The 19,218-nt window shown below is 58.5% G+C and overlaps 1 protein-coding gene across 1 annotated transcript; it reads right to left on the bottom strand.

Annotated features, from left to right (window-relative positions):
* Positions 1-269: 269 nt before the first annotated feature.
* COL1A1 (collagen type I alpha 1 chain) lies at positions 270-18,639 on the bottom strand. Its single transcript, XM_023204443.2, has 51 exons — positions 18,418-18,639; positions 16,735-16,929; positions 16,539-16,573; positions 16,401-16,436; positions 16,207-16,308; positions 15,410-15,481; positions 15,138-15,182; positions 14,923-14,976; positions 14,706-14,759; positions 14,155-14,208; positions 13,985-14,038; positions 13,595-13,648; positions 13,462-13,506; positions 13,293-13,346; positions 13,134-13,178; positions 12,902-12,955; positions 12,546-12,644; positions 12,413-12,457; positions 12,214-12,312; positions 12,035-12,088; positions 11,719-11,826; positions 11,571-11,624; positions 11,347-11,445; positions 11,128-11,181; positions 10,942-11,040; positions 9,958-10,011; positions 9,746-9,799; positions 9,588-9,641; positions 9,422-9,475; positions 8,923-8,967; positions 8,731-8,829; positions 8,321-8,428; positions 7,755-7,862; positions 7,481-7,534; positions 7,265-7,318; positions 6,940-7,047; positions 6,800-6,853; positions 6,620-6,673; positions 6,318-6,479; positions 6,109-6,216; positions 5,844-5,951; positions 5,685-5,738; positions 5,473-5,580; positions 5,039-5,092; positions 4,847-4,954; positions 4,457-4,510; positions 3,982-4,089; positions 3,608-3,890; positions 3,285-3,475; positions 2,749-2,991; positions 270-2,619 (listed from the first exon to the last, which is right to left on the bottom strand). Exons 1-51 carry the CDS (start codon positions 18,518-18,520, stop codon positions 2,473-2,475), a joined length of 4,395 nt encoding a protein of 1,464 aa, XP_023060211.2. The 5' UTR covers positions 18,521-18,639; the 3' UTR covers positions 270-2,472.
* Between the last annotated feature and the right edge of the window lie 579 nt (positions 18,640-19,218).

Genomic DNA, 19,218 nt, shown 5'->3' with positions numbered 1-19,218 from the left:
TGAGAGAGGTGACCAGCTGTCATCTCGCTGTCTCCCTGGCTCCAGGTGCCTGGTTCTCTCCGGACTTCTGACGCCCTGGATTCTCCGTCCCCCGCTGACCACACTTGCAGTCTCTGCTACCTGAGATGGGAGAGCTGAACAGTCAGTCACCTTCCCTCCAGGCCTCAGCTTCTCAGGCAGGTGGAAAGGAGCAGGCAGAAAGTGAAGGAAAAGAGAAGGGAGGGAGAAGAGGGAGGAAGAGGAAGCAAGAATTTAAGAAAAAAAAGAAAAAGCTTCAAAAGGAGTAGGCAGGAGGCAGGGGCACAACGGCTCCCCAGGCCACCCCAGCCCAGGGCTGTTGTGTTCTGGGGATTCAGGAGGTCGAGGCACCCAGTCCGTGGTGAGCAGGGCCAGGCCTCCTTCCTTCCCGAGAGCACTGTGCAGGCGCCTTCCCCACAGCTCTCACAGGCATCTGTCTCCCTCACTCCCCCAGAGCCAGGACAGCGAGCAGGGATCCCGCCTTCCTCCTGGTCCCTCCCAGACCCTTGCCAGGCTCAGCAGACCCCTCTACCGTTGCGTTGCTCCTTCGGCAGGAGCTCAGCATGGATGAGGAGGGAGCAGAGGCCAGACGACCCTTCATGTCAGTCCAGGGAGAGGCCCCCAGGTCCTCCTCACGGGTTCCACTCCCCTCACCCTCCCAGTATCCCTGAGCATCCCACCGCCACCAACTGCAGTGCGTCTAGGGCGGTGGAGAGTGAATGGGCTTGAAGGGGAGTGGGCATAAGGTTTGGATATCCCCAGGTGTGAAGGGTGTGTGTGTGTGTTATGCATGTGGATTGCCTGTATGGTATTGCAGGGGAGAAGAGAATTTGGAAACGGTGCAAGGGAATTGCAAGAGATAGAAAATAAAAGAGGAAATAGAAAGGTTTGAGGTATAAGAAGGGTGAGAGAAAGGGGAGCAGGGCTATGGAGGGATCTAGAAGAGAATAGTGGGGAGGGAAAGGGCAGGAATGGAAGGCAAGCCCACCACCCCAAAGTCCCTTCCCCATATCTCCCCCTCCCCCAACCCCAAAGAAGGAAATTAGGAGGCCACTGCGGATTATGTTTGGGTCATTTCCACATGCTTTATTCCAGCAATCAAAATAATTAAAAACATCTCAAATTATTATACACATACAAAATAGGTACAGAGTCTTTTGCTTCCTCCCACCCCTAGGGGGAAAAACTGCTTTGTGCTTTGGGAAGTTGTCTCTGAAACCCGGGGAGAGAGGACGCAGGACAGACTAGGAGAGAGCCAGGAGGATGGGCTGCAGCTGTGGAGGAGGGTTTCAGAGGAGAGAGGTCAGAGAGCAGAGGCCTGAGAAGCCAGAAGCGGGTAGAGAGAGGGTGGAAAGTGAGCAACGGGCTGGGCTGGAGCCGCACACGCTCTCCTCCCATGTTAAATAGCACCTTTAGAAAAATTCACAAGTCCCCATCCACAAAAAAAAAAAAAAAAAGAAAAATATCAAGGAATAAAAATAGACTTGAACAAAAAGGAACATTTGCTGGCCTGGGGGGGCATCTCAATTTCTATAGCACCAGTGATTCCCTCCCCACCCCATCACATAGATGTAGCACCTTTGGTATAAAATGGGGAGCCGCTTCCACCCTGCCCCCATCCCCGCCCCCAGGCAGTTGCCCCGGTGACACATCAAGACAAGAACGAGGTAGTCTTTCAGCAACACAGTTACACAAGGAACAGAACAGTCTCTCCCGCCCAGCCCTGCGGCACGAGGGATTGACACGCGTTCCCCAAATCCGATGTTTCTGCTTTGTCGTGGCCCTTCCTGACTCTCCTCCGAACCCAGTGAGAGGCTGGTGGCTCCCCCGGCATGACCCCCTCAAAAACGAAGGGGAGATGTTGCAAGAGCCATGGGAGTGCCAGATGGCAAGGCTTCTTTGGCAGTCTGAGAACCCCAGGTCTCCCCAGGGTCTCGGGGTGCTGGGCGGGCAGGAGCGGGCTGAGGGTGGGGGCCACTTGGGTGTTTCAGCATTGCCTTTGGTTGCTGGGCAGACAATGCATTGTTTCCTGTGTCTTCTGGGGAGACAGATTTGGGAAGGAGTGGAGGGGAGGCCCCAAGAGGGGGTGGAGAAAGGAGCAGAAAGGGCAGCGTTGGGGTTTCATAAGCCCAACGGGCAGAAAGGGACTTACCCCGCATGGGTCTTCAAGCAAGTGGACCAAGCTTCCTTTTTTAAAAAGTTATTTATTTATTCTTTTTTTTTTTTTTTGGTAAGGTTGAATGCACTTTTGGTTTTTGGTCATGTTCGGATGGTCAAAGATAAAAACTAAGTTTGAGAGATGAATGCAAAGGAAAAAAAATATTTTCCAAAGTCCATGTGAAATTGTCTCCCATTTTTTGGCTTTTGGGGGGTTCAGTTTGGGTTGCTTGTCTGTTTCCGGGTTGGGGGGAAAGTTGGTTGGGTGGGAGGGAGCCAGGTTGGGATGGAGGGAGTTTACAGGAAGCAGACAGGGCCAACATCGAAGCCGAATTCCTGGTCTGGGGCACCAACGTCCAAGGGGGCCACATCGATGATGGGCAGGCGAGAGGTCTTGGTGGTTTTGTATTCGATCACTGTCTTGCCCCAGGCTCCGGTGTGACTCTGGGGTGGGGCGGAGACAATGGGAGGGGGCATTACCACGTGGGAGTGATGGAAAGAGGGCACTATGGCCTGCCCAAAAAGCCCAAGGCCAGAGAAGTGGGGCCCTGCCTGAGGATTCTGGCCACTCACCGTGCAGCCATCGACAGTGACGCTGTAGGTGAAGCGACTGTTGCCCTCGGCGCGGATCTCGATCTCGTTGGAGCCCTGGAGGAGCAGGGCCTTCTTGAGGTTGCCAGTCTGCTGGTCCATGTAGGCCACACTGTTCTTGCAGTGGTAGGTGATGTTCTGGGAGGCCTCGGTGGACATCAGGCGCAGGAAGGTCAGCTGGATGGCCACGTCGGCAGGGTCGGAGCCCTCGCCGCCATACTCGAACTGCAGGGGAGGGGAGAGAGGGAAGAGTGAGCAGCTATGCGGGAACCTCTAGTCCTGCCTGGCCTCCCTGTCCAGGGTCCTCAGAGAGCGGCCCAATGCACCCTTATATCAAGAGGGGCCACCTGCCCATAGGCAGCCTGTGTCTGAACCACTCTCGGGGACCTGGGACCCCTGCCTCCCAGCCCAGCTCTGTCCATCACCCTTAGCAGAGACCTACTCCAGGACTTCATGTCCCTTCTGAGCACTGGGCTAGCCCATCTCCTAACACGGGCTCTGAGGTCCAGCTCACGCACCTGGAATCCGTCGGTCATGCTCTCGCCGAACCAGACGTGCCTCTTGTCCTTGGGGTTCTTGCTGATATACCAGTTCTTCTGGGCCACACTGGGCTGAGTGGGGTACACGCAGGTCTCACCAGTCTCCATGTTGCAGAAGACTTTGATGGCATCCAGGTTGCAGCCTTGGTTGGGGTCAATCCAGTACTCTCCTGTGGTAGGGCAGGGCAAGGTGGAGTCAGGGAAGGGGAGCAGCCAGCACCATATGGTAGGGGCACATATGGGCATGGGGACCCTGGCTTGGCAGAAGTAGGAGGGAGGGGGAGGCCAGGGCAGGCCCTCACCGCTCTTCCAGTCAGAGTGGCACATCTTGAGGTCGCGGCAGGTGCGGGCGGGGTTCTTGCGGCTGCCCTCGGGGCTCCGGATGTTCTCGATCTGCTGGCTCAGGCTCTTGAGGGTGGTGTCCACCTCGAGGTCACGGTCACGAACCACATTGGCATCATCAGCCCGGTAGTAGCGGCCGCCATCGTGAGCCTTCTCTTGAGGTGGCTGGGGCAGGAAGCTGAAGTCGAAACCACCGCTGGGAGGACCAGGGGGACCAGGAGGGCCGGGAGGGCCAGGGGGACCCTGCACAGAGAGGGAGGAAGTGGGGATTACCGGCGTCCAAGTGCTTTGGGGGCTGGAGGGCCATGAGCAGAGGGGATGAGGGGCTACGTACAACAGGACCAGCATCACCAGTGCGACCGCGAGGACCAGGGGGCCCAATGGGGCCAGGGAGGCCGTTGAGTCCATCTTTGCCAGGAGTACCAGCAGAGCCAGGGGGACCCTGGAGTGGGGGGAATGGTTTGAGAAAGGCTGCCAGAAGCCCCAACAACCCCAGCTCTGGAGGAGAAGCCCACCACCCTCCCTGCTGGCTCTGGCTCCACGGCCTCATAGAGCCAGTTTCAGCCTCTTTCCATAGGACATGCCATAGCTCTTTCCAGCCACTGAGCCAGGGGAGGACGGATTGGGGAGCAGAGAGGCCAAAGCTAAATCAGATTGTTTGTTCAGGATTCTTCCTCTCTTTGCCCACTCCCTGTCCCTTAACCCTTCTCCAGAGAGGCAAAGGGTGCCTGGGTCCCTGGCAAGGGTCCCCAAGGTGAGCCTGGGCTTGGGACTCACCCAAGGAAGAGGAGAGAGAAGGCATGACTTACTCGGGGACCAGCAGGACCAGAGGCTCCAGAGGGACCTTGTTCGCCAGGAGAGCCCTGAAGCACAGATAAAAAGGCAATTTAGGCCCAGTGAGGGTCAAACGTAGCCTGAGGGCCTTGCTGGAGAGACGAGGGCAGCGTGGGCAGCCCATGCCCCTTTATTTTTCTGGAAATCTAGCCCCAGGGTGTCCATAGGCAGAGACCTCTCCCATAATCCCTCTCTGTGTACCCCTCACCCTCTCAGAAGCTACTTGGACATCCCATAAATCTTCAGACCCCAGTCCTCAGTAGGGAGGGGTAAGAGTGACTATCCAGAGGGGGAAACTGAGGCAAAGCTCCCCCTCCTATCATACAGCACAGCATGAGGACTGGGGAGGGGCTGAGCATACTCACAGGAGGGCCAGGGGGACCCTGGAGGCCAGAGAAGCCACGGTGACCCTTTATGCCTCTGTCGCCCTGTTCGCCTGTCTCACCCTTGTCACCACGGGGGCCTTGGGGTCCCTAGAAGAGAGAAGGGGCATCAAGTGGGGCACTGTCCGCATCTGTAGGGTTCTGAAGGTGTGGGAGACACAGCAGGGAACTTACAGCGGGGCCACGGGCGCCAACAGGGCCGACAGGACCAGCGGGACCGGCAGGACCCTGAGGAGAGCAAGGAGAGCATGAGATCTTGGCCAGGGGAGGCTGAGGCTGGGGCTGCAGGATGAGGCCTCCCCCCTGCTGCATCTCTCTCTCCTCAGCTCCTTCCCACTGTGGCTGTCTCTCCCAACTCCCAGGGAAACCTCCCCACTGCAATCTTCATGAGAGCTGGGGCCAGCTCATGGGAGAGTGGGTCCTGTCTGGGAGAGGGGACTTGAGGCTGAGCTTTAACTCAGTTTTTTGGATTAAGGCCCCGACATCTTGCAGGATCTCCTTTCCTCCCCCCGCCTGGGTGAAGTCCGACACCCATCCCCAGGCCTCTAAGGAGGCCTGGAGAGTCCCTGGCCTGACCAGACACAGGGAACTGGAGCCCAGCTACTTACAGTCTCACCACGATCACCACTCTTGCCAGCAGGGCCAACGGGGCCAGGGGCGCCAGGAGCACCAGGAGCACCAGGAGGTCCAGCGGGGCCAGTCTCACCACGGTCACCCTGGCAGGGAGAGCAGGGGAATATGGGCCAGCTCCGGCTGAATGGCCAGGATGGGGCAGGGAAGCAGCAGACAAGGTTGTGGTCATGGAGTGTCACCATCTTACCTTGGGGCCAGGAGAACCATCTCGTCCAGGGGAACCTTCGGCACCAGGAGCTCCCTGCAGAGAGAGAGAGAGAAGTGAGAGTCAGCCGGGGACGAGGGCTTAGGCAAGGCCACAGTGGCCATGCTGAGGGGACTGGCATGGGGGCTGGGGACTGCTCACCTCACGTCCAGATTCACCAGGGGGTCCGGCCAATCCAGGGGGGCCCATGGGACCAGGGGGACCACGTTCACCACTTGCTCCAGAGGGACCTTGTTTGCCAGGTTCACCCTAAGGGAGAAGAAAGAGTCAGGCCGGCGATAGGGTCTGAGAGGACCCATGAGTCCCCTGAGGTCATCTCTACCAAATCTGTTCTCCTTGGCTCCACCCCACTCTAAGTCCTGTGATGGTTTTTCTCAGGGTCCCCCAAGGTGAGGGGGGCACTTACAGAGGGGCCAGGAAGACCAGGGAAGCCTCTTTCTCCTCTCTGACCAGGCAGGCCGACCACACCACGCTGTCCAGCAATACCTTGAGGCCCGGGAGTACCAGGAGCACCCTGTGGGAGGCAAACAGGGGTGAGGTGCGGGACAGCAGCACAGGGACCCCTCCCCAGCTCTGGACACCTCCGGAGCTGCAGAGATCTGAGCTGGCACTTACAGCAGGCCCATCAGCACCAGGGGATCCTTTCTCGCCAGCGGGGCCAGGGGGACCAGGGGGACCAACTTCACCAGGACGTCCAGCAGGGCCAGTCTCACCACGGGGACCTTTGCCGCCTTCTTTGCCAGCAGGACCAGGAGGGCCAGGGGCTCCAGCATTTCCCTGGATGGGGATAGGAGCGGCTGTCAGACTCCAGGGGGCGCTGGTGCATCATTGGTTCCTCAGTCGGACCCACCATCCTTCCGGCAGCCCGCACCCACCACCCCCAACCTACAGCAGTGGACTCCACCGCAGAGACTTACAGAGGGGCCAGGAGGACCGACTCGGCCAGCAGCACCAGGGAAACCAGTAGCACCCTGGGAGGGGAGAACAAAGGAACCATCAGAGGGAGAACAGCCAAGTCATCTGACCCAGCTGCCCTCACCTGCCACCGCTGCCTGGGGAGAGGGGAGAGGCTCAGCAGAGAGGCGGGTGATACTCACAGGGGGACCAGCGCTGCCACGAGCACCTTTGGGTCCAGGAGCACCAACATTACCCTGTAGGAGAGCACAGAGGCATAAGCCTGGACCTGTCCTGGGTCCTAGGACACGAGCATCGCGGGCACAGAGGGCAAGCCACTCACAATGGGGCCAGGGGGTCCAGCGGGTCCGGCAGGGCCAGGAGGACCAGCATCGCCTTTAGCACCAGCATCACCAGGTTCGCCTTTAGCACCGGGTTGGCCATCAGCACCCTGGGGGAGGAAGCAGGGCGGTGAGTGGAGGGAAGGAGGCAGGAGTTTCCACCGGCGGGGAAGGAGCAGTAATGGAGGCAGGAAGATGCTTGGGTGGGAAACAATCCCGTCTCCACCCTTCTCCCCAGAGGAGGGCTGACGCCTTTGTCCTCATTCTGTCCCTCAAGGTCCCAGGTCCCAGTCGGTGATGAAAAATGAGGGGGGTCTTGGTACTCACAGGGGGGCCAGCAAAGCCAGCAGGGCCGGGGGGACCAGGCTCACCACGGTCTCCCTAGAAGAAAAGGTGGCAGATTGGAGAGATGCGCTGACATGAGGGAAGGCGGAGATGGGGTGAGGGGAAAGGCAAGGGGTGGAGGCACAGACGGGGCCAGGAGTGCTATGTGAAGGGAGGGAAGGGCCAAGTATGGGGTCTTAACAGGTCTTCTATACTTACGGGGGCACCACGAGCTCCAGTGGGACCAGCAGGGCCGCTGGGACCAGTTTCACCCTGAGAGCAAGGGACAAGAGGCTCAGGGTCAGGGCCTCCCCTGAATATTCCTGGTAGATGACCCTAGGAGAGCCTCCCCTCCCTCTGGTCCCTCCAGGTCCCTGGGTTGACAGCTCAGTTTGACAGGACCTGCTTTCCCAACCCAACCCCATGGAACCGTTCCCAGGCCTGCTGGGGAGGCTATGTGTTAGGGCAGAAGGTGGGGAAGCAGCCACCTCACCTTGTCACCAGGGGCACCAGCAGGACCAGGAGGGCCAATGGGGCCAGTCAGACCACGGACGCCGTCTTTGCCAGGAGAGCCGTCAGCACCTTTGGGACCAGCATCACCCTAAAGACATGGATAAGCTTGAGATTTCCAGTGTGGGGCAAGGAGGTGACCTGTAGTGTTCTGCTTATGTCTGGCTTTCCTGAGAGGCCCTCTCCTGCTCTGCCCTGCCTCCATCTGGGGCAAGGACTCAAAGGTCCTTTCAGGAAAAAGGGTGCCTGCCTGGAGACTCAGGTGGAACTGAGGTTAAGAGGCCCCTGACTTGTGTAGTGGGATGAATAAGGGAGTCTCCATCAAGGAGATGCCCCCACCTCTCATCACCATGGTAACTCATGGGGAGAGACAGGCCTGGACCACAAGGAGAGGATTCATCAGCAAAGAGGCCAGAGCGGAAAGGGGAAGAGGGGAAGATTAGTGAGAAGAGGAGTAGATCCCAGGGAGAAGGAGAGATGCTGAGGGATTCAAAGCAGGCAGAGATGGGAGCCATATAGGGCTCAGGGGAGAGGGAAGGTTGAACTTACTCTGTCACCCTTAGGCCCTGGAAGACCAGCTGCACCACGTTCACCAGGCATTCCCTGAAGGCCAGGGGCGCCCTGGCTACCGGGAGCTCCAGGGGCACCAGCATCACCCTATGTGACAACCAAGAAGACTGAAGTGAGGCCTGGGGTCCCAAGAGTGGGTCATAGCCCTAAGCCCCGCTTGGTATCTCGCAGGCTTAGTTCCAAGGCCAATGACAGGCCTTGAGAAAAGATGAAAAGAAAAGACTCACAGCCCAGACTCCAGGCTGTTTGTGGGCCCCTACCCTGGTCTTTTCCCCCCACCCCACACCCTATCTCCACGGCTTTGGTCATAGCCAGCCATCCCCTGCTGCAGGAGGGGTGAGACCTGGTCCCCAGGCTGCTTGCCAGAGACCCTTCCACGCTGCCCTCACCTTAGCACCATCATTGCCGGGAGCACCATTGGCCCCTCGGGGACCAGCAGGACCAGGGGGACCTTGCACACCACGCTCGCCAGGGAATCCTCTCTCGCCCTAGAAGGGAAGGACAGGGCATGTGACAGCTGCTCTGGAGACAGGGTCAAGTACAAGGCACCTTGATGGATGCAGCGAGAGAGGCCTACTTACTCTTGCTCCAGAGGGGCCGGGGGCACCAAGGTCTCCAGGAACACCCTGAGGGGGAGGGAGGGAGGGAGGAACAGACAGTGAGCAAAATCTACCTGGGGCCACTCTGCTGGAAAGCACTGTCCCTCCTCCTGGGGTATGGCTGTGATTAGAGAGGAGCCCTTTCTCAGCACTGAAGTGGAATTATCCCAAACAGCCCCTCTCTTCCTCCTGGGGATGTGTCAAAGGTCTCTCCGCTCCCCAAACTATGGACCAAGATTTATCAATAGAAGGGTTGAGGGAAAGTCACAGCATATTCCAGCAGCTCTTAAAAGAAGTCACCCAGACTAGCAATCATGCAGCCCCCACTTCCCTCTGTGCTGCTCCCTTCACGGTAGAAAGTTCTTTCTGGCGTCTGATCTCAATCCCTCTAGCTGATGGCTGTCTGATTAACTAGGAGCAGCGGCCTGTCCCTCTGGATTCCCTGCATCTCCCACCCTTCTGGTCGGCTGCTCCCTCTTACCTGTTCACCAGGTTTGCCTGCTTCACCGGGAGGACCAGCGGGGCCAGGGAGACCCTGTAAGGTGGGAAATGGCGGAAGGAGGGAGGGAAGGTTTAGAATCTGGACGAGACCAAAGAGCTGTTTCCCACCCCTACCTCCCAGCACCCTGACAGCCACGAGGCCTCACCTGGAATCCGGGGGAGCCAGCAGGGCCTTGTTCGCCTCTCTCACCAGCGGGACCCTGCACAGAGAGAACAGTGCGGTCACGGAGAGGCCGAGGAGACGAGGGGCTGAGGGTGTGTTCCCCTTTCCTGCTCCCCAGATCTCCCTATCAGGGACACTCACAGCAGGGCCTGGGGGTCCCTGAGCTCCAGCCTCTCCATCTTTGCCAGCAGGACCCTGCGGGGAGAGAGCGAAGGGGAACTCAGGGTTGGGAGGCCCTGAGCAGGTTGGGAACAGCCAAGGACTCTGGCCTCTAGCACCCCTCCTGCAGGGAGGAGAAAGTGCTGGGGCAGCAACCGGAAGGGGGTAGGGAGGGACGGGAAGGAGATACTTACGACAGCGCCAGGGGGTCCGGGAACACCTCGCTCTCCAGCCTTGCCGGGCTCTCCCTGTGGAGAAAGGGAGTTAGGGTTGAGGGGACTGAAGTGAGAAGCCAGGGCCTCCTGGGGACTCTCATTTACTCTGAGTGGGACTTTTTAAGGGACTTTCTTTTCAAAAGACTCGCCTGTTTGGCCCCCAGGGAACGACCCTGCATGCACTTCTTGCTGGGCCCCTTCGAGCCCACTCCTCCTAAGATGCCCTTCCAGGCTCCTCCTCCTGCACCCTCCCCTGCCTTTTCCCTGTTAGATGCCCGCTGTGGCCTGCACTGCAAAGGGCTTTCCTCTCCTCTGCTATCTCCTTTTGGACCTTGAAGAGCCCACCAAGACTGAGGGTGCCTATCATATCAAAGGCCTGTCCTATCCCCACATGTCGGGGGTGGAGGGCCACCAGCAACACTTATTTCCAGCACAGAGCAGTGGTCATGGAGCCTGGAGAAGTCTTTCATTTTTTCTTTTCTCCCCTTTTTTTTTGTGTTTGTTTGTTTTTTGGTTTTTTGAGATGGAGTCTCGCACTGTTGCCCAGGCTGGAGTGCAATGCAGTGAGTGCAGGCTCACTGCAACTTCCGCCTCCCAGGTTCATGCAATTCTTCTGCCTCAGCCTCCTGAGTAGCTGGGATTACAGGTGCCCACCACCACACCCAGCTAATTTTTTGTATTTTTAGTAGAGACGTGGTTTCACCATGTTGGCCAGACTGGTCTCAAACTCCTGACCTCATGATCCATCTGCCTCGGCCTCCCAGTGTGCTGGGATTACAGGCGTGAGACACCACACTCAGCGGAGAAGTCTCTCATTTTACAGATCAGGAGACTGAGGTCCAGAAAGCAAGAGTGAGTGGCCACACAGCAGGCAGCGGCAGAGCTGAGCCCAGAGCCCAGGACTCCTTTGGGTCTCAGGTGTGTCTGTCCCTGGCTCTTCATGGATCCTCACTGAATACTCACAGCAGCACCTTTAGGTCCAGGGAATCCCATCACACCAGCCTGACCACGGGCACCAGGGGGGCCTGGGGGTCCGGGGCGACCATCTTGACCGGCGGGACCCTAAGGATGGGAGGCACGAAAGCAGCGGTGAGGATAGTGAGGAGGTAGACAGGACAGTGGCAGGGGGTCAGGGGGAGTGATACTTACAGGGGGGCCAGTTTTGCCATCAGGACCAGGGCTGCCAGGGCTCCCAGTCAGACCCTAGGGAGGCAGAGAGGTATGAGTGGGTTTGGGGGAGAAGCGTGATGGAGGTGGGGGAGGACTCCAGAGGGCAGAATCCTAGGCCTGCTCCAGAATGCCTCATCCCAGACCCCACACGGGATGGTCAGGGCCTGGCCAAGCCAGGCCGAAGGACTGGGGCCTCACCTTGGCACCAGGCAGACCAGCTTCACCGGGACGACCAGCTTCACCAGGAGATCCTTTGGGGCCAGCAGGGCCAGGAGAACCACGTTCACCAGCGGGACCCTGGTTGGGAGAAGTCACAGGAACAGTTAGGGTCTCAAGTTTGTGGCTCTTTGCCATGGGCCAAAAGAGGAAGACAATGCCCAGGGAGCAGCAGGGACAGCCCCCCGGCCTCAAGGAGAGGTTACCTTGGGACCAGCAACACCATCTGCACCAGGGAAACCACGGCTACCAGGTCCACCCTGCAGGAAGAGAGGAGGCCAGTTAACTCAGAGACACATGGGCATCAGCCAGGCACTGAGGGTGGAGTGGGAGGGGGCGGGCAGGGGCACTTACACGCTCGCCAGGGGGTCCAGGCAGGCCAGTGGGTCCGGGTTCACCTCGAGCTCCTCGCTTTCCTTCCTCTCCAGCAGGGCCAGGAGGTCCTTGAACACCAACGGGGCCCTGGAGAGAGCCGAGAGGAGGGGGCAGCCTGTGGTGAGGGGCCATCCCGTGCCAGCCTCAGAGCTGGCTGAGGCTAGGCTTCTAGCATCAGGGGTGGGGCAGGGACTCCCCTAGAAGGCTAGGGGTTCCTCTTCCTTTCTGGATCTCCCTCAGGGGGCTTCCAGGGCAAGGTGGGCTGGGCTGCAAGAAGAATGACAGGGAGACTTACGGGTTCTCCCTTAGCACCAGTGTCTCCTTTGCTGCCGGGAGCACCAGGTTCACCCTGCAAGCGGGGAGAAGAGGATGAGCTGAGAGTTGGAGGCGCTCAGTTGGCCTGCATCTTCCCGCTCCCCAGATGAGAGCCGCACTGGAGCCAGTGCATGGGGCGGGCAGAAGTTTGGTACTCACGCTGTTACCCTTGGGACCGGGAGGGCCGCTGGGGCCCTGGGGTCCAGAGGGGCCTCGGGCACCAGGGAAGCCAGGAGCACCAGCAATACCAGGAGCACCCTGTGGGAGGCAGACAGCCAGGTGAGCCTAGGAGCAGAGGGAACGGGGCAGGCAGGCTGCAGGCAGCAGGGGTGGGACTGAAGCCTGGCAGGATACTTACATTGGCACCTTTAGCGCCAGGCTGTCCATCAGCACCAGGGTTTCCCTGTGGCACAGAGAAAGGAGTGTGAGCAACAGGCAAGGACTCTAAGGTTAGAAAGCGGCACAGGAGACACTGAGGCAGGGCCACTTACAGCAGGGCCAGCAGCGCCAGCAGGGCCAGGGGGGCCAGGCTCACCACGCACACCCTGGGGACCTTCAGAGCCTCGGGCACCTTGGGGACCAGCTTCGCCCTGGATCCGAAGAAAGGACATATCAGGAGCCACCCTAGGAAACCCAACCTTGCCTCTTGGGATGACAGGAGAAAGGGGAGACAGGGACAGGAGAGCAATGATCAGGAGTCTAGGATCAGACACAGAGACCCTGGGACAAAGGTGTTAGTGAACGCGTTGCTCTCTTGCCATTCTGGGTCCCTTTGGTTTGGGGAACAAGGAGACATGAGCCGCCTGGCCCATGAGGGTCATGCTCAGAGGAGAGTAGGGGGTCTCACCTTAGCACCAACAGCACCAGGGAAGCCAGGAGGACCAGCGGGGCCGGTAGGACCCTGTGAATGAAATGGAGATCTTAACGAGAAGGAAGAGATGGCAGCTGCAAGTCACACCCTGGGACAGAAGCAGCCCTAGGGTTCAGACCAACACAACCTGCCCCCAGTGTCAGCTCCGAGAGCAGACACTGAGACCCCTCCCCACTCCCAGGCCCTGAGGCCTACAGGCCACACTCACAGGGGGTCCGGCAGCACCAGTAGCACCATCGTTTCCGCGAGCACCCTGCAGGAGAGAGGGGAAGCCCCGTTAAGTCCACTGAGCACTGGTCAGTCCCTAGAGCTCCTGGGAAGCCCCTCTCGGAGCCCAGGGTTCCCCCAAGGGGCCAGGAGTACTTACAGCAGGGCCAGGGGCTCCAGGGCGACCTCTCTCACCAGGCAGACCACGGGGGCCCTGACAACCAAACCAAGAGAAGTCAAATGAGATGGGAGACAGCCTCGTTCCCCCAGGCCTCCATCTTGCCCCTGCCTCCTGCCTGTCCCTGCCCTCTGGAACTGGGCACACTCACCATCTGACCAGGAGCTCCATTTTCACCAGGGCTGCCAGGCTCACCCTGTAGAACAGAGAATAGTGAGTGAGAAATGCATTCATGGCGGGACTCTGGGGATGTGGAGGACCATGATGTTCAGGCCGCCTCTTACCTTGGGACCAGCAGGACCAGCATCTCCCTTGGCACCATCCAAACCACTGAAACCCTAAAGCAGGAAAGAGGTAGAAGGTGAGGACCTGTGGAGGGGGTGGAACAACCTTGACACCCACCTAGATCTGAGAAAGAGCCTTGGGAGGTCATCACCGCCATCCCCGTTTCTGAGCTAGACTAAACCCCAACTGGCTCAAGATGTCCCCCAGTCGTTTAATCGGGACTTCTTTCCTATGGAGGGGGGTGCTTTGGATGTCCACTCTCTGTCCCTCGGGGCTTCTATAGCTGCCACCCACCGTGATGCATCTCAGGATCTTTTGGGGAAGAGGCTGGGACTGGATGGGGGTATGCTGGGGACCTGGGGAGCTTAAATGACTCAAAGGGAACTCACTCTGTGTCCCTTCATTCCAGGGAGACCAGCTGTTCCGGGCAATCCTCGAGCACCCTGGAGAGAGATGAAGAAGGCGAGGAAGGGCCATTAGAACACACCACCATGGACCCAGCTCCTAAATGAAGCCCAAGTGCAGTGAAGCCCAGGTTCAGCCACAGTCCCCTGCTCACCTGAGGCCCAGGAGGCCCACGCTCACCAGGACGACCAGGTTTTCCAGCTTCCCCCTGAGAGGGAGAGAAAAGACCGTCAGGCCACTGCCTCCCTACCACCGCCCAGGGGCTGGAAAAATGGGAAAGGTCTCAGTCTTCTTTGGGTTGTTGCAGGTCAGGTTTGGGGGCCCAGGATCTTATCTTCGAATCTAGAGCTCAGTTTAAATCTACAGTGAAACCTTGTTTGGTGAAATCTGAGTGCCTCTAAAGGAATTTCTGTCTACTTCTGTCACCAGCATTTCAATCTCACCATCTGTGTGCCAGTTTCCCCAGAGGGATGGGGGTGGGGATTGCTCTAAGGTGGCTGGGGTAAGGAGAACAGTCACCTTGTTGGGGACATGGAATCATCTCACTAAGGGAAAAGATCATTGTTCAAGAGTAGTCCATGCATCAGAGAGGACTTGCCCTCCTTCCTCTGAGTATCGTTCCCAAAGGTGGTGGAGTGGAAATTGCAAGACCCAACCCATAGAGGCCACGGGGTCAGATGGTGTCTTCTTGCTGGGGATACTTACATCATCTCCGTTCTTTCCAGGGGGGCCAGGGGGACCTCGGGGACCCATGGGACCCTAGAAAAGATAGAAAAGGTGGTTAGTATAAGGATAAGAAAAAAAGAAGGTGAAGGCTGGGATTGAAGGGAAGAGGCAAGGAAGACCCCAGGCCTGGGGATTCTTCGATAGGAGAGTCTGTGTGTTTGTAGAAGGAGTGTGTATCTGTACAGAGAGTGCTTACTGAAGCTCCAGGCTCGCCAGGCTCACCAGGGGGACCTTGGAAGCCTTGAGGACCCTTGAGAAGAAGGAATGAAAGATGGGGTTAGAAAGCAAGTCCCCGCCAACCTTCTCCAATCTTACCAAGAGATCTCTGAGCATCTCCCCTTCCCTCATCCCAATCTTCCCTCCAAAAGACCAAAGCCCAGGGAGGCATATGAATACGTCCTGGATACTCACAGGTGCACCAGGGGGGCCAGGGAGACCACGGGGACCAGAGGGACCCTGCAGAAGGAGAAGAAAGGGGGGTGATGGTGATCCCTCTGTAGGAAAGCATGTGGATGTAGTCATTCATGCCTGTTGGGACCACCCAGTCATCCTGCATCCTTTCTGGACTCTGAGGTCCCAAAGGTGATCTTGACCTCCCAAGCTGTCTATGCCAGCTGCCTATGCCCACCTTCTCTGGATACTCATTCTCTCTTCTGTCATCCCTGCTCCCCCTGCTGGCTCACCATGGGACCAGGCACGGAAATTCCTCCGGTTGATTTCTCATCATAGCCATAAGACAACTGGGGAGCGAAGTTCTAGAACAAACAAAAGAAGTCAGGGTCAGGATAGTGACTTGAAAGGCAGAAGATGGCACTGAGGATGGAAGAAACTGACATCATGCGCTTCCTGGTGTGATGTGCTGAGAAGAATAACATTGCTTGTAAGATATTCCTGCCAAAAATGCATCCTGCATCTAATCTAATCAGACAATCCCAAATTGAGGGACAGTCTGCAAAACAACTGGACTCTTCAAAACTCCCAGTGCCACGAAAGACAAAGAAAGTCTGAGGAATGTTCCACATCTGTGGAAACTAGAGACATGATGATTAAGGGCAAAATCCGTAATCCTGGACTAGATCCCAGGTGGGGGTAGTGGGGGTGGAATCTATACAGGACGTTATTGGGACATGGGTGAACTTTGAATACGGACTGCACGTTAGAGAGTGAATTTAATCACTGTGCTGTGGTTAGTTAAGAGAATGCTCTTGCTTTTCGGAAAAACACACTCAAGTATTTAGGCGCAAAGGAACCTGATAGCAACTTACTCAAACAGTTCAGAAAAAAAAAAAAGCTACATATACATAAACAGAAGCTAATAAAGCACATGTCACAAACTGTGAAGGGTATGTGAGAGTTTCCTGTAGGATTCTTGCAACTTTTCTGTAAGTTTGAAATTATTTCAAAGTATAAAATTATGTCATCTGTCAAAAAACAAAAACAAAACAGGGGAGAGTGGACACACAAAGGCCTCTTCACTTACTCCTCCGAGGCCAGGGGGTCCGGGAGGTCCGGGGGGTCCGGGGGGTCCGGGAAGTCCAGGCTGTCCAGGGATGCCATCTCGGCCAGGGGGGCCTGCGGGTCCCTGCAGGGGGAGAGGGCGGGGCCCGGTTGAGCGTGGGACCAGGAGCCACGCCCACCTGCAGCTCCCCACAGCCCAGAGTGTGCAACGCTTACCCTTGGACCTCGGGGGCCAGTGTCTCCCTTAGGTCCCTATGGGATTGGGGAAGAAGAAACAAGAGGCCAGGTTAGAGAAGGGAGGACTGTGAGGAGGCACGGGCGGCGGAGGGACAAAAGTCGAGGGCAGGAGATTACCTCGACGCCGGTGGTTTCTTGGTCGGTGGGTGATTCTAGGGGGCGAAGAGACGCGCGTTAGAGCCAAGGTTTGCTAATGCTGCTCCTGGCGGCAGAGGCCTGCAGCACGGAGGGCCAGCGAGCGCCGACCATCCCCAGCCCCAGCCCCAGCCCCAGGCCCCAGGCCCCAGGCCCCAGGCCCCGAGCGCAGCCGCACCTGAGCCGTCGGGGCAGACGGGACAGCACTCGCCCTCGGGGACTTCGGCGCCGGGGCAGTTCTTGGTCTCGTCACAGATCACGTCATCGCACAACACCTTGCCGTTGTCACAGACGCAGATCCGGCAGGGCTCGGGTTTCCACACGTCTCGATCATGGTACCTGAGGCCGTTCTGTACGCAAGTGATTGGTGGGACTGGGACGAGCGGAGGAAGAGGGGCGTTGTCAGTAGTGCCTGCGACTCCCACCTTGGGGGTCCAAGCCCCTCACCTTAACCACCTTTCCCCCGGGTCTAAGAGGCACACTTGGATTTTTCACTTCCCGCCCCTTCTTCCTGTTCCTCTTTCCTCAAATCCTTAAAAGTTCGCCTGCTCCTCATCAGCGCGGGTGACAGCGCCGAGGCGCCTGGCCAGGGAGGCTGTAACTCTTTCCAGTTCTCAGGAATTTAAACAAAGCTTTAGGCCGCGGTGGCTTCCAACTCCAACCTCAGCCCATTGGCGCTGAAGCCAAGTGAAATAAAAACCACAGGGTGGGAGGTGGGGGAGGGCAGGGGGAGAATAGGAGGGGCCCTATCGGGAGGGCAGGCTCGTGGGGAGTGGCTTGCGCGGTGGAGACAGAAGGAGGGCGCGGGAGGAGAGAAGGGAGGTCCAGCCCTCATCCCGCCTCCTTCCCTGAGCAGGTGGGGTGGCAGGGGCGGGGCTAGGAGAATGGGAGTGGCTGATCGGAGGGGAGGCCCCCAAGACTTGAAATATACCTCAAAATTAGGAGACACCCTAACCTCCAGGACCTAGACATCTTAAAAGCCCGCTTTCGGGGCCATCCCCAGTCCCCCAAAGCCAGCCAATGCCTCCGGGTCACTTTTAGCCAAAGAACCAAAAAGTCCACAAATAGTCCAGAAGTTAGCTAACCACTCCCATCGCGCTAGCGGCTCCCCAGACGGCCGCTAGGTGTCGGGCAACGCTAAGCAATGGGGCCGGGGCGGGGGTCAGCCTCACCGGTCCGACTACCTCTTTAAGAGGCTTGGGCTGCCCCATCCCCGGCTTTACTTTCCAGATCTAGAGGTGGGGTCCGCACCCAGCAAAAACTCAGGTCTTCCCGCTCCTGCTCCTGCCCCAAGAAGCGTTGGACCGGGAGACGCAGTGCTCAGCACCGGTCAGAAGGGGGCGCAAGGACCCCGCCCCGCCAGGTCCGCGCCAAAGTTTCTCATCCTCCACCGCCCACGCTCCGCGCCCCCTCCGCCGTGGCCCAGCACCCCCACAGCTCCAGCAACAGTCTAGCCCGGGGAGAGGGCAATCTTTCCTTATGAATCATCCCACAGCCTTCCTGATTGCTTCTACATCTTGCGCTTCAAATCCCCCGCTCCGCGCCCCCATCCCATCTTCGACGTGCTTTCCTCACTCTGCACCCAGATCCCTACTTTCCCGGTTGCGCGCTCGGGATTCTCTCTCGCACCAGCTCACGCCGCGCTCCACCCTCACCTCCCACTCCCGGGGCGCGTTCATCCCCAACCTCGCCCCAGGGTGAGCTCTGTCCTCTCGCAGGGCGCCGAGGAAGAGCCCTCATCATCTCCCTTCCATTCCCGAGTCTCCGGAGCATCCGCGTCTCCGTTTAAGCCGCGGTCCCCGGGACCAAGCGCAAGGCGCGATATAGAGTATCCTTGCACTCCCACAAGTTTGGGACTTACTGTCTTCGTCTTGGCCCTCGACTTGGCCTTCCTCTTGGCCGTGCGTCAGGAGGGCGGTGGCCGCTAAGAGGAGCAGGAGCCGGAGGTCCACAAAGCTGAACATGTCTAGACCCTAGACATGTAGACTCTTTGCGGCTGGGGAGGGGGTTAGCGTCCGCTCATGCGTGGCCTCACGCTCCGCGTGCCTCCTGCTCCGACCCCGAGGAGAAACTCCCGTCTGCTCCGACGACTGGCCCGGGCCCCTTTTATACTGTGCTGCTGGAGAGCAGGGAGGAACCCTGCCCCTCAGAGAGGGGGAGCCGGCCGCCCGTCCCCCAGCCAATCAGAGCTGCCTGGCCCGGCCCCCAATTTGGGAGTTGGAATGGAGAGGGGGAGGAGGAGGGAAGGGAGTCCACCCCACATCTCCCCCCTTCGCAGCTCTGCCTCCCCAGCCCCCCAGCCCAGCCTGGGCCAGAGGTGCTGTGGCAGGGGTGCAGCTGGGTCCTCAGAATGGCCTGGGCTAAGCCGTGGGTAGGGGTGCCCCTCTGCTCTCTTCCTGGGACCTCCAATCTAGAGGAAGTGGAACTGGGGAGCTGGGTGGGGAGACTTCCAAAGGTGGAAGGGTTGGGGGTGTTGGGGAGGGGGTCCTCCTGGCTGTACCCCACTCGCCCTCTGACTTTTCTGGCAAGAGCTAAGGGAGGGGCATAAAGAGGCCAGCTGAGGACTTCTCCAAAACAGGGAAAGCTGGGAATTTAAAAGATGTGCCTGTTTGGGGGTGTCTTCTGGTGTGGCTAGGGGATGGAGCTTGGGAGTATTTAGGGG

Source organism: Piliocolobus tephrosceles, chromosome 16, assembly GCF_002776525.5.
Source record: "Piliocolobus tephrosceles isolate RC106 chromosome 16, ASM277652v3, whole genome shotgun sequence".
In the NCBI taxonomy this organism is placed as follows: Eukaryota; Metazoa; Chordata; class Mammalia; order Primates; family Cercopithecidae; genus Piliocolobus; species Piliocolobus tephrosceles.
Note: the sequence above shows the minus strand (reverse complement) of the source record. Positions and strands in the feature narration are given on the sequence as shown.